Below are 14,687 nucleotides of genomic sequence, written 5' to 3' on the forward strand. Positions count from 1 at the left end.
TTTTCTGGAAGAGAAGTTTCCCTGCCTTCTGTTCTCTGAGCATCCTTGGGCACATGGGAGGTAACTAATACCCTGGTTGTTACCTTGGGCGTGTAACATAGGCTCATACACGTAAGTAATTGTAATTTAATTAGCTCAGACTTGGCAGATCCAAAATGGGTGCAGAGAGTGCCTCCTCCCTGCCGTACCCCATGGCCTCCTCTTCCAGGGTCTTTCTAGTCCACTCTTGCACTTTGAAACTAGGTATTGCTGCTGCCTCTTTGGGATTTTGGACCGAGTTTGTTCTGGAAGGGCAGAATGCCTGAGGCAAGGGAAAGGAGAGCTGTGGTGATGAGGGCGAGGGGATGCTGTGCGAGAGAGCAAGCACTGTGTTTGGACCCTAAATAGTTCTGTTAGGCTCCTGGATTTAGGAATATGTATCTCTGGTGCGGTTTCTTTTAGCTGGTATGTTGAAATGAAGGTGGGATAGCAGGAATTTCTGCAATCTGTTAACAGCTACCAGTGTAACAATAGTGGTGGAAGTATGGCAGACCGAGCTGGACGTGCGTATAAAAATTGAGGCACTTAATCAGGTTGCCCCGGTGACGTGTCCTCGAGCCTGTTGCTGCCTGTACCAGTGAAGTTTGGGAGGATATGACTACCTGTGCTGTGGCCACGTGCTTGCAGTTCTCAAGTGATTCCTGCTCTGTTGCCTTTTCAGCTGCTGCTGACAGACTTTATAAGCAGTTATACTGAAACTGAGCAAGGTTGTGGTGGAAATGGGCACGAAAAGGAATGTTCCTCCTCCTACTGCAGTGTGACAAAGTGATAAGCAGCAGTGCACGGAGCTATCCGTCAGGGCATGGAGCAGAGTTGTACTGTTTTTCTATTCGGTTCACATTTTAGCTTTCCACTTCATCATCCTCAACTAATTGCATTTCTTGTGCACATTTCTACCTGAAAACGTGGCTGAGATGGATAAGTAACGTAAGAGGTGTTGAAATGAAACTTTCTGCTAACGCTTCGCTGGATTTGGTGGGGTTTGTACTGCTGTGACGAACTGCACACCAGGCCTCGATTTCTGCAGTCCCGCTGCTCCCACCGCGGCCAGGCGAGCAGCGAGCCTCCAGCTTCAGGGGCACAGAGGAGCAGGTGCACAGACCGGCTCCAAACCCCACTGAAACCGGCTCAAGGTCACGCCGACACCCCACCGCGGCGGGGACGAGCGCGCCTCGCCCTCCTGACACAACCCCGCCGCGGCGGCCGCGGGTCTGTGAGGGGCGGCGGGGCCGGCCCGGGGCGGGCGCCGCCGCAGTAGGGCGAGCTGGGCGGCCCGGGCCCGCCCTCCGCCCGCCTTCCTTCCCTTGCCGTCCCCTCCTTCCCTCCCGCCGCCGGCAGGGGAGGCCGGGCCCACGTGTGCGCCGCCCGAGCCGCCGCCGGCAGCGGCGGGGTGACCGGACCGGCCATGTGTGCCCGCCGCCGGGGCAGCGCCTGAGCGCCGCCCGCCCGCGATGCTGCGGGGCGCCGCGGGGCTCTACGCGACGCGGCCGCCCCCGCTCTCCCGCGCCCCGTCGCCGCCTCCTCCTCCTCCATGAGCGCCCCGGCGGCCGCCCCCGTAGGGCTCGTGCCCGCCGGGCACCCGGAGCAGGCGGCGAGCGCCGCGGCCGGCTCCCCGGCTCCCTCCCGGGGCAGCGCCGCCGCTGCCTCCTCCAAGGCGCCCGGCGGCCCGGCGCCCTCCGCCCCGCCGCCCGCGGGGCCCCCGGTGCTGCGGGTGGCCGCCGGGGGGGCTCCGCGGCCGGCGGTGGCTCCCAAGGGGCCGCCCGCCGCCACCATCCAGCTGCCGGCCAACCTGCAGCTGCCCCCAGGTGAGTCGGGGGGGGGGGGGGGCGCCCTGCCTGGCCCCCGGCTGCAGGGGAGAGCCGAGGGGCCGCGGGGGTCGTCCTGGGTGCCGAGGGGCGGCTGACAGCTGCGGTGGGGAGCGGCCCCCGGGTGCGCGCAAAGTTTGGGGCGAGTTGCTCGCCGGCCCCAAAATTGCCTGGGGACTGTAAGCCGGGGGGCGTTGGGGTGCTTACAGCGCTGGAGGTGCTCTTAGTGACCACAGTGTGGATCTGGATGCCTCCATAAAACAAGTTTTTGTTGTCTTTAGATAGTTTCGGGGCAGGTCTCTTGCTCTCTGCCCGCCGACTGGCCAAGTTGCAGTAGTTTGTGACTTGAAAATTGAGGCTTTCACGGAATTGAGACGGATGAATAATGCGAAGCGTGAACCTGTGTCAACAGCTGTGGAAATAACCCGCTCTTAGCATGCAAATCCTACTGCTTTTACTCATGCTCTAAGCAGGCTGTTTTGGAGGAGTTACTCTTATCGAGCAGTGTTGGAGGAGTTGTTTTCGCTGCTACAGACAGCCAGGCCACTACGGACCATTACCGAGGTGAAGCACTGCTCTGCATAAGGTCTGCGATGAAGCCTGAGACGCTTCTCATCCATAAAGCATCTGTGGGAAACACAGAGTTTAGAGAAGCACCACGTTTATGGATGTACTTCCCATAGCAGCAAAGAAAAGGTTAGGGTAGGAAGCGTGTAGTGGTGATAAAGATGGCTTAATGCCATCATGATGCTAACAGAGGTTAGACAGGTGCTCATACCTGCGCGTTGTCCCGAGAGGATCATGCTGTTAGTTCTAAACTTCCTTCTCCTCACTGTCGGACTTCTTTATTTCAAGTGTTTAAATACAGTGACCGATGCCACTTAGTCTTACTATGTTGAGATCCCAAAGTATGTTATCGTTCAGTGCTGCTGTTGCTGTAATTGCTTTCTGCCAGGACAGTTCCTTTGTTGGAGCATCTTTTGCAATTACTTTCAGGTAGGATGTTGCCTAAATGGATGGCTGATCGTACATTAATTCCTGTGCTGCTGCTGCTGCATGTATGCATTTCCTCTTTTTTGTTTCTTTTTCATCTTTCTTTTCACATGTCTGTATCAAAGACGGATGCCTCTCCAGGAACTGTAAGAAGTTAATGTAATAAGAAAAAAGGAGTCTTTATTAAGTAAGTTTTCCTTCGGATTTTCCAGCACTCGCATTATGCTATAATGTCTGAGGATTCAACAGTCAAGGATGAGCCTTAACTCCTTGCCAACTTTCCTCTGAAATGAACCACAATGGAAATATGTTACTGTTATTTAATAGTATGAGCCCCCGTATCTTCAGGTTTTCTACCTAGCGTTTTGACTCTCGGAATGGACCGGTTTAACTGAAGGATGTTCAGTTAAAACATGCAGGTGAACGAACGCACGTGTGAGGTGCTTGTCATTTGGGAAGAACAACTCTGCAGTACTTTCTGTTGGTTTTTTCCTATTAGGTTGGTTTCATTATGTGAGGGCATACTGCACGTAATCGGATTTGTATTTGTGACAGTAGGCAGATGTGGCAGAAGTAGCATTACCTTTCTGTTGCATCAGCTTGTTTTCCTTGCTCTTGGGACAAGAAATGAAGAAAGCAGACTTTGTATTGAAAGTTCAGAGGTGCCAGTGCAGTACAGCATTGTAAACTGTAAGTAACTGCATGGAGTTTAATACTGCAGAAGGAGCACAGTTGTCAGATTTCACATGGATCAGGGAAATTTCTCGAAATAATCATCCTATGGACAACTTAAAAATGCGTTCTTGCTTGATAAAGTGTTAATGTTCTGCTTCTGTCTTTATTACTTTTTAAATATGGAATCCATAAAAATCATCCAGATACTTAACTGCAAGATGTATAGCATAAAATCTATACGTGCTGATCTACTTAGAAAAGACAGTGGAATAAAACCACCAAATCCTGATAAGTTTGTTTCAAGTAAATGATAAAATCTAGCCATGCAGACTAAAATTGGCAAGGGATAATTCAGCTGGCTTTAAAAACCAAAGCATTCAACCTGTGATACCTGTGGAAGCTGTAATGAAAAATGCATGCAGACAGTACGCTCACCCTGAGCTTCAGTCAGAAATGTTTGAATTGGCTTGTTTTGAGAAAGTGTGGACAGCAGTGCTCTTAGCAGGTGTTTTGCGGTACTTGGGAACTTAGTGCAGTCTGGAGCAGGCATTGCACCTGTGCTTGCGGAGGGCTGCTGTTTGGGGAAAAGAAGGGCACCCAGGATAGCTGTGTTTGACCACGTTGTTCGGGGGCAGCAATGGCTCTTGAAGGTCATGGATTTAGGCTGTCTTTTCTTTTTCAGCTTCTACTTTTCCCTCCTTCGCCCACAGCAAAGCCAGGAGGTGGGAGAGTTACTGGCTGACGACCAGATATGGCTCTTCACTTCTCTGAGCATGGATTTTCCTTCTGCCAAAGTTTACCAAGTTCCTCAAGGAAGATCACTGAGCTTCACAAGTTCTCTGGTGCATACAGAACCCAGACTTGCTCATGAGTAACGAGGTTTTCCCTGCATTTTCTTCTGTGAAATGCAGGTTTGGGGCCGAGTGGCCAGCTGTAGGACTAGTGCTGTGTCCTCAAGGCCTTCCTCCTTTACCCTTAAGGGTATCTCCTGTACCAGCAGTGATGAGGTGGGAGACTGTGCCTGTCTGACTGTACTACGTTTTCAGCTGGGGGCTCTTTTATGCGCTTCCAACAGGACAGGTTCTGCCCTGAAGCTTTGGTTGTGGCATTTCGGCCTTAAATACTCTTAGACTGGATGGTGGGGCTTTTTAACAGGGCTTTATAATACCCTTGGTTAAGTTAAGCTTACTGTTGCGGGGGGGAAATGGTTGAGCTGTGCTGTTAACAGGAGGAAATAGTTAAAGGCTCGGGAAGGGGAAGGAGTGGCGAGGTTTCTCTTAACACTTACTGCATTTCTGGTTCTTCTGTCATAGCTGAGTAGGGCAAATAAATTATTTTAACAAAGTAATTTGAATGTTTTGAAGGGCCACGAGACATGTTCATAGCTCACCGTAGTGTGTTTGGGCCTGATGCCACTTTGGACAGGTGGAAGGTAGAGAAGGAGCATAAAAACAATGAGGGAGTGTTGTTCCTTGATTTCTTTCTTAACTTTTCTTGAATGCAGTTCCCTGTCCCTTCTGTGTCTGCCCATGTGGATTTTAAGTTATTCCCTGGTTCTCAAATGCTGTGGGCAAGTGTGACAGCATTGATCACAGGCAGGTGTTGAAAGGACAGTTAGACATAGCGTCACAGAATGGTTTGGGTTGGAAGGGACCTTAAAGATCCCCTAGTTCCAACCCCCTGCCACGGGCAGGGACACCTCCCACCAGACCAGGTTGCCCAAGGCCCCATCCAGCCTGGCCTTGAACACCTCCAGGGATGGGGCATCCACAGCTTCTCTGGGCAGCCTGTGCCAGGGCCTCACTGTCCCCTGAGTGAAGAATTTCTTCCTGATGCCTACTCTAGATCTACCCTCTTTTAGTTGAAAAAGTCTTGTGCTATCACTCCACTCCCTGGCAAAGAGTCCCTCCCCAGCATTCCTGTAGGCCCCTTTAGGTACTGGAGGGCCGCTACAAGGTCTCCCTGGAGCCTTCCCTTCTCCAGGCTGAAAAACCCCAACTCTATCAGCCTGTCTTCATACGAGAGGTGCTCCAGCCCTCTGATCATCCTCGTGGCCCTCGTCTGGACCTGCTCTTGTGATGGGACAACAAAATGCAGAGCTCAGCTGGATGCTGAGCATCCTCCATTGCTAACTTAGAAGAGTGCTGGTTCATCTGGCACAGGTCAGTGTTGGTAATGAAACTGTTGCTGAAGACTTCCACTAGCTGGGTCCGTGCCGTGCCTCTGCATTGCGCTAGGCTGGCAAGCTGGTGCAAGGCTCAGCTGCCGTATAAATGTTCCCTTCCATCCTCCTCAGAGGCGAAACAGCAGCAGGTACAGGTCCATGGCTCCTGTTTGCAGCTCAGTTCTCTTCACTTGTGTATTTTGGCATGTCCCTGGCGAGTTTTCTTCTGCCTACAGCTTATCTGGGCTGATAGGGAGTAACTGTTTGGGAAGCACGACTGTGCTTGCTGGCAGAAGACAGGCAGCCAGTGAGCAGGCACCTGTGGGTGGGAGGGAGGGAGGTTATGCAGTTTCCCAGCTCTGCTCCTGGCTGGCACAGGGCTCCATCTCTTCGGGTTTCTCTTAATTGTGTAGCTCTAAGGTCATCTGCAGAGGTGAGGGCAGGCAAACCTCTGCACGCTGCTGCCTCCCGAAGTGGGCTGGGGGGCTGTCAAGTACAGCACTCCCTGTCTCCCTCCTGTCCTGTTTGTTGTCTCTCGGTTGTAAAACTGCAGGAGGAATTTGATGTTTTCATATTTGCAATGGGTCCTTCACTTTGGAATAGAAGGAAGTGCTGATTTTTAAAATAAGTTCTTATTTTCTACTTTGATTGTGTAGGAGGAGGATATCCAAAGAGTTCTTGTTTGAACACGTCAAGAAACGAGGCATTCCTTCAAAGTCTGCAGTTTCTGAATGTAGATAATTTCTTGAAGTCTAAGCGTAATACTTACACTGTAGGATGACCGGTAGGTGCTAAATGATGATGGTTTCAACCTTTTTTATCCCAGTAGTGTCCTCTGTTTAGTAGTTTTGTCAGGATGGATTGTTTGCAAACTCCTCTCTTCACAAGAGGCAACACCAGCCAGCTTTTTTCTGATGAGGGATCAGCAGAGCTGTGGCAGACCTGTGGAACTAATACAAACTTAAAAGATAGTGAGTAAATGTCTTCAGCTGATCTGTAGGATTTGGTTTTACTTTTGTGACTGAATGAGTCTGGTGAAACAATGCCTTCATATCATTAAAGGCGCTGCCCCATGGGAATTATGATTTAAATCTTGGCAGAAGATATAAAGCTAATTCCTATATTTATGGTTTTCTCATAAAAGCAGATGCACTGTGAATACTGGAGCACTGAAATATGATGCTCAGTAAAATTAATGTTGTATGCTATTCAGATTTTACAATCAATTACTGTTTGGTGAATGTTAAACTTTTCTTAATCATTAGAAGAGAGAACTTGAGCCTGACTTCAGTTGCTTTTTCAGTATTTAAAGGATGCTTATAGCAGTAAAAATAGCATCATCCATGCACAAGTGACAGCCGAAAAAGTACTAAATATATTTCAATATTATTTTTCCAAAGTCACTGAGAAAGTAGGTAAGCTCCGGAGTTGTTATATTGAGCAGTTTGCAATACCAGGTGTTTTTTAAGTTCTCTTAGAGAACCAGGTATTTGCCATGTCGCGTGAAGGAAATCTGTGCTATGTTTATTGGGTAGGACTGTACCTTAAGAGTTGTTTATGCAAGTCTGGCTGTAAGTTGCAAAGCTTCTGGTGTGCATCAAAAATGAATAATACGTACTGTCCCATGCATTTGAAGAATTTGTGTGTTTTTGTCATCTGAAGTTTTTTGCATGAAGCTACTTCTCTGAAAATTCTGGTGATTTTACAAGAAAAATGTGTTTAACTTACAAAGCAGAAAAGATCACAAAAGATGTAGGTAAGCTGCTTGTTACCCAAATTGTGATGGTTAAGGTCTGTGCTGCTCTCTCTGTCACCTTTTGAATGAATGAAGTCCACTGGCAGATCTTGTCTCAAAGAAATACTCTGATCAAAACTGAAGCATGGAAAACCCGATGGCAGATGGAAAACCCTTGTTACTCATGAGCAGATCTAGTTTCAGAACTCTTGAAGCTCGGTGATCTTGCTGGGGTAAGTTGCTGAGCTAAGACCAGTTGGGTGTTACGATTGGTCTTGTTTTTCATAGCCCATGCCTGAAGGCCTCTTCTAGCGTGCACTCCCAGTTGGGTGGAGGCAGAGGACATGGGTTTGTTGGTACTGGCTGCTCCTAGGTGTTGCCTGGAAAATTTAGATTCCTTGTGTGGATGTTCAGGTGGGGTTAAGAAGTGGGTGACGCAGGGTGTCCTGGTTGTCAAAACTCTCGAAGGCTTTCATTTGCAGCTTGCGAAGTGGCAGATGCTTTTTAGCTTAAGTGGTGCCCTCTGGAAGCCAGGTCCCGCTGGCTGTTTGGTGTATCAGGAGGGAATCCTCTTGGGGCAGCTGATGATGTGTGTTGAAGGGGGTGGGTGTATTCATGACACCTGTATAGGGCTTGTATCCTTATCACTTCACAAATATCACACAGTTTTGCTGACAGTTCCAACAGTATCCATGTAGACAGAAGCTAATACTTGCATGAAAATTTTGCTGTCTTCTGCAAGGATTTTTGTTAGTTCTATCCCATTTAGGACAAGGGGATAACCAGTGTTAAAATTTAGTGTTGAGCCCCATGCTTGCCTTTCTGAAATATGTGTATGAATATATTATATGAATATAATTATCCAACAAAGGGGTGAGTATGTGCGTTTAGAGGAAATCAAGTGGAATTCAACCTGCTGTTGGTCCCTATTTGAACACCAAGAGAACAAGTGTCTCATTGCAAGATTAGTCTGGATTAATTGAGTTAATTCTCCTCTTATTTAAAGGAGACAGAGATTTAAAGGGGGGTGGTGATACTGCCTTTTATTAGAACTCTGTCAAGGCACCAGTTCAGTTTTTAGCATCTCTTGATCTAAAATTAAAATTCATAATTAAGCACTCCACAAGTTTCAGATTTCTCTGTAACAGCTTATTGCCTCATGGTGTTCTAGAAATGCTAAGTGCAGGGTATTGGCATATCTTGTGGTTCTTATAGAGCTGTGTGCTGCTATGTGTCAGACTTCGAACTCGCTATTTAAGGAATTTGACTCCAGTGAATACTAGGAGATCACAGCAAGCTAGAAGAAGGTGTGGCGTATGGATTCCCTGGCTTGTTGCAGTAGGAGTTCCCTTGAAGGTAAGGAAATGTCACTTTGGCTCCTTTGAGATACCGTATCATTGCCATCAGCTGAGTTCTCTGCAAATACACAAAGCTGCTTCATGAAGTAACTTGGGTCCATGAGAACTCAGTCAGTTTATCTAATCTGTAGGCAATCCTGGAACTGTCTGATTACTTAGGCAGGAAAGCAACCAAGCCTCAAGTAGGAAAGTTGCAAGCCACAAAGATGAGGTGGGGTAATGCTGATGGGAAACAATCCCAGAGGCTGAAAGATGTGGCTCAAGGACAAAAGCTAGATGTTCTCACGATATCAAATAAGACTGCCTCGTGGAACGCAGAGTTGGCCTGGGATCCCATATGCCTACCCATAATAAAAACAGAAACTCTTGGGATTCAAGTGTAATAAATACACTTTGGATTTGAACAGAAACAGTAGTGCCATCTTGGAACTATGCCCAGAAAACATCTATGATCTCAGTTATTTACAGCCCCTCCAAGAATCAATGCAATGTCCAGATTTTCTTCAGATGTTTGGTATGGACATCTGTTGTTTGCTATAAATAAAAGGTACTCTACCTTGCAACTGGGACAGTTATATTTTTGCATAGGAGTTCTACTGTTACTTAGTAAAATTATGTGGATATAAATGTATTTTCAAATAATGAAGCTGAACTGTGTGTGAGTCTAGGAAAACTCTTTAACAGGAGCACGGGCCTGTATTCCTTGAAAACGCAACGATGCTGTTGGGAGGCCCCACTGCTAGTCCGTGAAACAGATATCCATCTGGGCCCCAAAAATGCACTAGTGAGCAGCTAGGCTCCAGCACTTTGGGTGAGATTTACGGTGTGAAACATGGTTTCAGGTATTCGCGTTTTTAGTCTAGTTCCTGGAGTAGGGGAGGGAGAGGGGGCTTTATACTCTTCAGAAAGATGCGCGATGCCAAATTATTTGAAATAATAGGTTGCCTGACTCCATTCTATCCTGCTCACAATAGATTTCTTCATCCCTTTGCTGTCTCTGTATGCTTGAGAAGGCTGTGCCTGTGCAGGCTGTCTCAGGAGCTGGTGCCCAGTGTTAGTACAGAAGCTTAGTGGAGAAAGGTTGGCGTTTCAGGAGGTTTCGGCTGTGCACACCTTGAGCCATTAGTGTGACAGAGTTGTGGCTGCATAGTGCTTTAAAAACCTGCTCACAATAATACAGGTAATCTGGGAAACAGTGCTGCTAGCAAAACAGTGCTGTTAACACCTGGACAGTGATGTCTGCGGGTAAGGCTGGCTTTGAAATGCTTTGAGATGCAACCAGATGTCCACAGCTGGTGCAACGTTAAAAGCTGTAGGCCAGAGTCTGCACAAATCTGCAGTGCAGCGTTCGTGTGATTGGCAAAGATGCAGTCAACTCCTTTAAAGAACTTGTGTGATTTGGCGTTTCTCTGCACCCTTGCATTTTGTTGAGCTTCCCTCTATTCTCTTGTAACATGAGAGCAAGTTGGAATTACGACCTTTGAATGCTTTTCCTGGCCCGGAAATTCACGTCTTCCATACCTATGGCAAAACAAGGTGTCTTGAATTAGAACTAAAAATTGGACACCTCACGGTGGTATCATGCCATCCACATGCTAGTCACAGTTTCTGAGCCATTGGCACAAAGACCTATTAGTATACAAACGTCCCTGGAACAAGGAAAGAATGCAAAGAGTGACTTCTGAAATATGTAATTATTCAGTTAGTGAAATGACAGATGAAGAGAATCAACTGCTTGAGGGCCTGGGGATGTGGTGCGTGGTTCTGGTTGCTACTAGACCAGTGTGATTATTGGTTGACCATGGCTGAATTCCTTTTGCCTCTACAAACATTAACTTCCAGAGGTTGGTGATGATCTGTCATGTGCAATGAAGTGCTTTGTGGATGGAGTGCACTACAAGCTGAACGACTCAGTGTGGCCCATGTGGTGTAGACGAGCCCTCTATCCTGCTTGTCTAGGAAATGTAAGAGCAATCACACGTTTTCCCTCAAGAAGTCCCCGAGCAGGAAATATTCATGGCCTCCCCAGAAGATCAGTTGTCAAAATACGATTGTATTCGATTTAAGATGGCACTTGTCACTGGGAGCCTGTGGCTGGGTAACCTCAGGTGGCAGCCAAACTGCTGTTGTAGCATCATTCTTAAGATAGTGAGAAGCTGCACTTGTCACTGGTGTTGCCTCCAGATTGGGCTTTCATCCTTTTTTTGTCTTCAGTGCAGGAATCTGCAGTCGACATCTAGAAAAACTCAAGTAGCAGGCGAGGGTTATGGGGAATAAGTCGTTACCTTGCATGCAGCACAGTCCGTAATTCACCTGAAAACACAGGACTCCTACGCAACCCGTATAACCACTAATATGTTAAAGTGGGCCTGCTATGTCTTTCACAGTATTTCATTAACACTTTCTGCCTGTCTAGCAGTCTTTCACAGCCAGTCTACAACACAATGCACCTTGGTATGGTCACCATTTAAATAGTTAGTCTCTAATATGGCCTGTTTTATATCGATCTTAGTCCTGAAATGTGTTTTTGTAACTTTTAAATGACTCAAGCAGGATTGAAGAAGAAAAATTTCCTTTTTTTTTTTTTTTAAGGATGCATTTAGAGAGAGAAACTCTTTTCAAAACTGCTGCATGGATTAGCAGTGTTTGGCCTTTTATTTTGTGGATTTTGGTTCATCCCAAACACACACTCTAAGAAACTTAATACTAATTTTCCTTTCAAGTTGACATTCAGCTCCTGCTAAAAACATCCCCTTGAAAACTGCTCTTACCTTGTAACTGCCTTCAGAGCTGTCCCTTTGTTTTGAGAATTTCAGTGAAAACAGACTTGTTTAGGAACAGAGAGCACTTACATGTTTGAAAACAGCAGTAATGTTTTTGTTGTTAAACTGTTTGCTCATTGATTTGGGGTCTGAAAGTCTCACTTAAACCCCGCGTTTTTATAATCACTGTTTTTAACCTATATTCTGCATTTCAATGCATTCCTGAAGGGAACTTTTCTAAAATTGGGAGCATACCTGATGTGTGCACCCCTTGTTTCAAAACAAACAACTTGCCCTTGTTTGAAAGCAGCTGTGGTAACTCGTGTTCTCTTAAATGAATTGGGTCTGATTTTGTTGGTTCTTGCTTGTATGTTATTTGAGGAGGCAGGCATGAAAGGTATGATTTCCTAAGTAGGAGACAGGCTTTTGCTTTCTTGTGTTGTGCTGCAGTGCGCTGTGGCAAAGCAGTGCTAAAGAGCTGTTGTGTTAAGCAGTTGTGTGGGAAATCGTGTAATCAAAGTGGTGATTTAATGTGACAATTTGAGCTTCACATGGAACGAGGGACGGTGCCTTTCCACAGCAGCACCCCTGCTAGCTAGTTCACCTCAGGTGAAACTTGAGAAACAAAATCATGGAAACTCCTTGTGATGTCCTCCTTCCAAAATGGCCTCCTCAGGCTTGTCTTAGGCGTTAGAGCCGTAATGGTGGAAGCTGGGACGCTTTCAGCATGTGTCATGTGCAGTCCTGCTGGATGAAGCCCTGAGCTTCGGTTGCTGGCCCAGCTGTACCCTGACAGCTGTGTGGTGTTCCTGACACCGTTCCCTGACCGCAGAGGTTGAAGCAGCAAATGGGAATTTAACAGCAGGCCTTTGGTTTTCCATGGCACGTGCTGCTGGTATGCCTATGTGTAGAGGGTGCTGTGGGTGGTGGCTGTCTAAGCCCTGTCTGAGTGACCCCGGGCGCCCTTTCTGAAGGAGCAGCTCCTCTTCAGGAGAAGGCAGCTCGCTGGGGACAAAGGGCAGGGCTCCCAGTGAGACCCTAAGTTGGGAAGCTGTAGCCTGGCTCCTTCTGGTTAGCTCTGAGGGAAGCTGAGCTGGGTCTCCATTGTCAGCTCCTTCCTGCAGGACTGCGGCTGAAGGCAGGTGTGCAGGGAGCAAAAGGTTTACGTGAAGTAGCTGATTTTATTTCAGATGGGTTCACTGGCAGTCAAGAAAAATAAGTAGCTTCCCAAGCGGTGTTTTTGGCAGGGCAGGCAGAAGTCCTAGTGACAGAAGTCAGTTAATTGTAAAAAGGGCTGCTAATCTGAGAGACAGAGCCTTCCAGTGAAGCCCGTGAACAACTCGTCCCTGCTGGTGGCTGCTCACTTACATTGTCTGTCTTTGATCTGAAAATAGGAACAGCCTTGCAACTGTGAAGGGATTGTGCCTTGGGCTGGCTATCAAAGTGTAAGAACGTCTTACCTCTCTTCACTGAAGCAACTAGTGTAAAACTATCAAGCTGCGTCTCCTGTAAGCATTGCTTTCTTGGCAGTGCTGCCCAAAAGAGGGCACCTTTGGTGTTAGCAAGATGCCTGGCATTGTTCAGTAAGTATGTACAATATTTTGGTCAGAGATTGCAGATATCTTTTCAGATTTTAAAAGTGCTGAGCAGTGTTAGCCTGAAACCTGAATTTCAGTTCTTCAGAGTTTTTTTTTTTTCCCCTCTCTTTCTGTGGAGTTAGTGTAGTGACTGACTGCAAGAGTTGGTCTGTGTAGTTCTGCAAAAAAAGTGCTTTCTAGTGAATGTGAAAACAGCTCCTGATAACCAATATTTTTGTTGTCAGTTCCAATAGTATTATCTTGGTAGCTGCATGACTCTGTAGTGAGCTTTCGCTGGAGAATCTCAGGGATACCATTGCCTGCTCTTCTTTCATTTCACACTTGTGCAGCTATACGCAGTGCATGAAGCTCTGAGCGCTGTGCAATTTTGCTCTGGCAGAAGTTACCTCCTATGTTTCTTCTCAGAGCCTTCACTGTTGACTTAAGCACTGGGTCATTGCATTCCTTTCAAGGTGAAAAGGAATCAAAAGTTTGTGTGTTTTGTTTTCAGCTGTGAAAAAGTGTAGCTTGCCACAACCAGAAGTGGAAAATGCCCTCCTCAGCAGCTTTCAAATTTTCAGACAATCCATGCGTTGGTTTACTGTTGCTTCACAACATCAGGTTGTAACTGCCAGAACTCTGTGTTTGAGGCTTCGAAGTGATGTCTTGTGGCTTTTCATTCTACAGATTTGTAGTAGTGGCTGCTTCAAGTTTGTCTTCAACTTTATTTGTGCTGGTATCTGTCTTTTTTTAGTGTTACTCCTGCAAGAGCAGTTGTAGCAGATTACCATCGTATTGGTTTTGTTGGTTTCAGAGTTCTGCTTTCACTAGCTGTCACAAAAAGCTATTGACATGAAGAGGCTACCACCTTATAAAAAGTTGCCAAATGGTACAAATATAGCAAAATTGAAGTTTGCTCCAAGTGGAAAGGTTCATATTACACTGGAGAGTTCTGTGTGACTACACTGGAGTGGCCTTGGGTAAATTCTTCTGTGCATGCTATCACCTGGTGATAAAGCTAAAAGACTTAAAGACTTTTTAAACTGTTTTGATGAAGCATGAGTGTCCATGTATAAACTAATCCTGTCATCAGGTAGAAAGTTCCCTCATATTTGTGGCATGGTGCTGTTGGGGAAACATTGCTGTCATAGTCAAATGTAAAGGGGCTACTGGGACCTGTCCCCTGGTGGGGAGGGTTATTTTGTGTGCTTTTTTTTGTTGTTCAAAATATTGAACAACAATGACCTGTGTAGTATTTGCATAAGCTTTCCAGCTGTGTTGCTTTTGAGTTAATTTCCCATCAAGTGGAGCCTGCTGGAAGCTCTCCCTGTTCAAGTGACTGGAGGAAGGAGTACACTTCAGGCACGGTCTTCATTTCTGGCAGAGCTTAACTGAAGCTTCATAACAATAGTGCGAAAACCACCCTTATAATTAATTAAGTTGGCTGGTAATTAACCTGTTTTGTTTCTTTCTTGCAGTATGATTCAGAGAAGTAGAATTTGTGCTTCTGACAGTTTTGTTTAAAAAATAAACCAACCAACCCCATATATAATGGCTAGTGACAAAATATCCAAATTCA

General features: G+C 46.6%; 1 protein-coding gene across 1 annotated transcript in view; it reads left to right on the top strand.

Annotated features, from left to right (window-relative positions):
• The first annotated feature begins 1,570 nt into the window (after window positions 1-1,570).
• TAF4B (TATA-box binding protein associated factor 4b) overlaps window positions 1,571-14,687 on the top strand; it is a 70,541-nt gene continuing 57,424 nt past the window's right edge. Inside the window, 1 exon segment of the mRNA XM_035564008.2 lies at window positions 1,571-1,844. Within this exon segment, the coding sequence (XP_035419901.1) occupies window positions 1,571-1,844 (274 nt within the window).

The sequence above is a fragment of the Cygnus atratus genome, chromosome 2 (genome assembly GCF_013377495.2).
Source record: "Cygnus atratus isolate AKBS03 ecotype Queensland, Australia chromosome 2, CAtr_DNAZoo_HiC_assembly, whole genome shotgun sequence".
In the NCBI taxonomy this organism is placed as follows: Eukaryota; Metazoa; Chordata; class Aves; order Anseriformes; family Anatidae; genus Cygnus; species Cygnus atratus.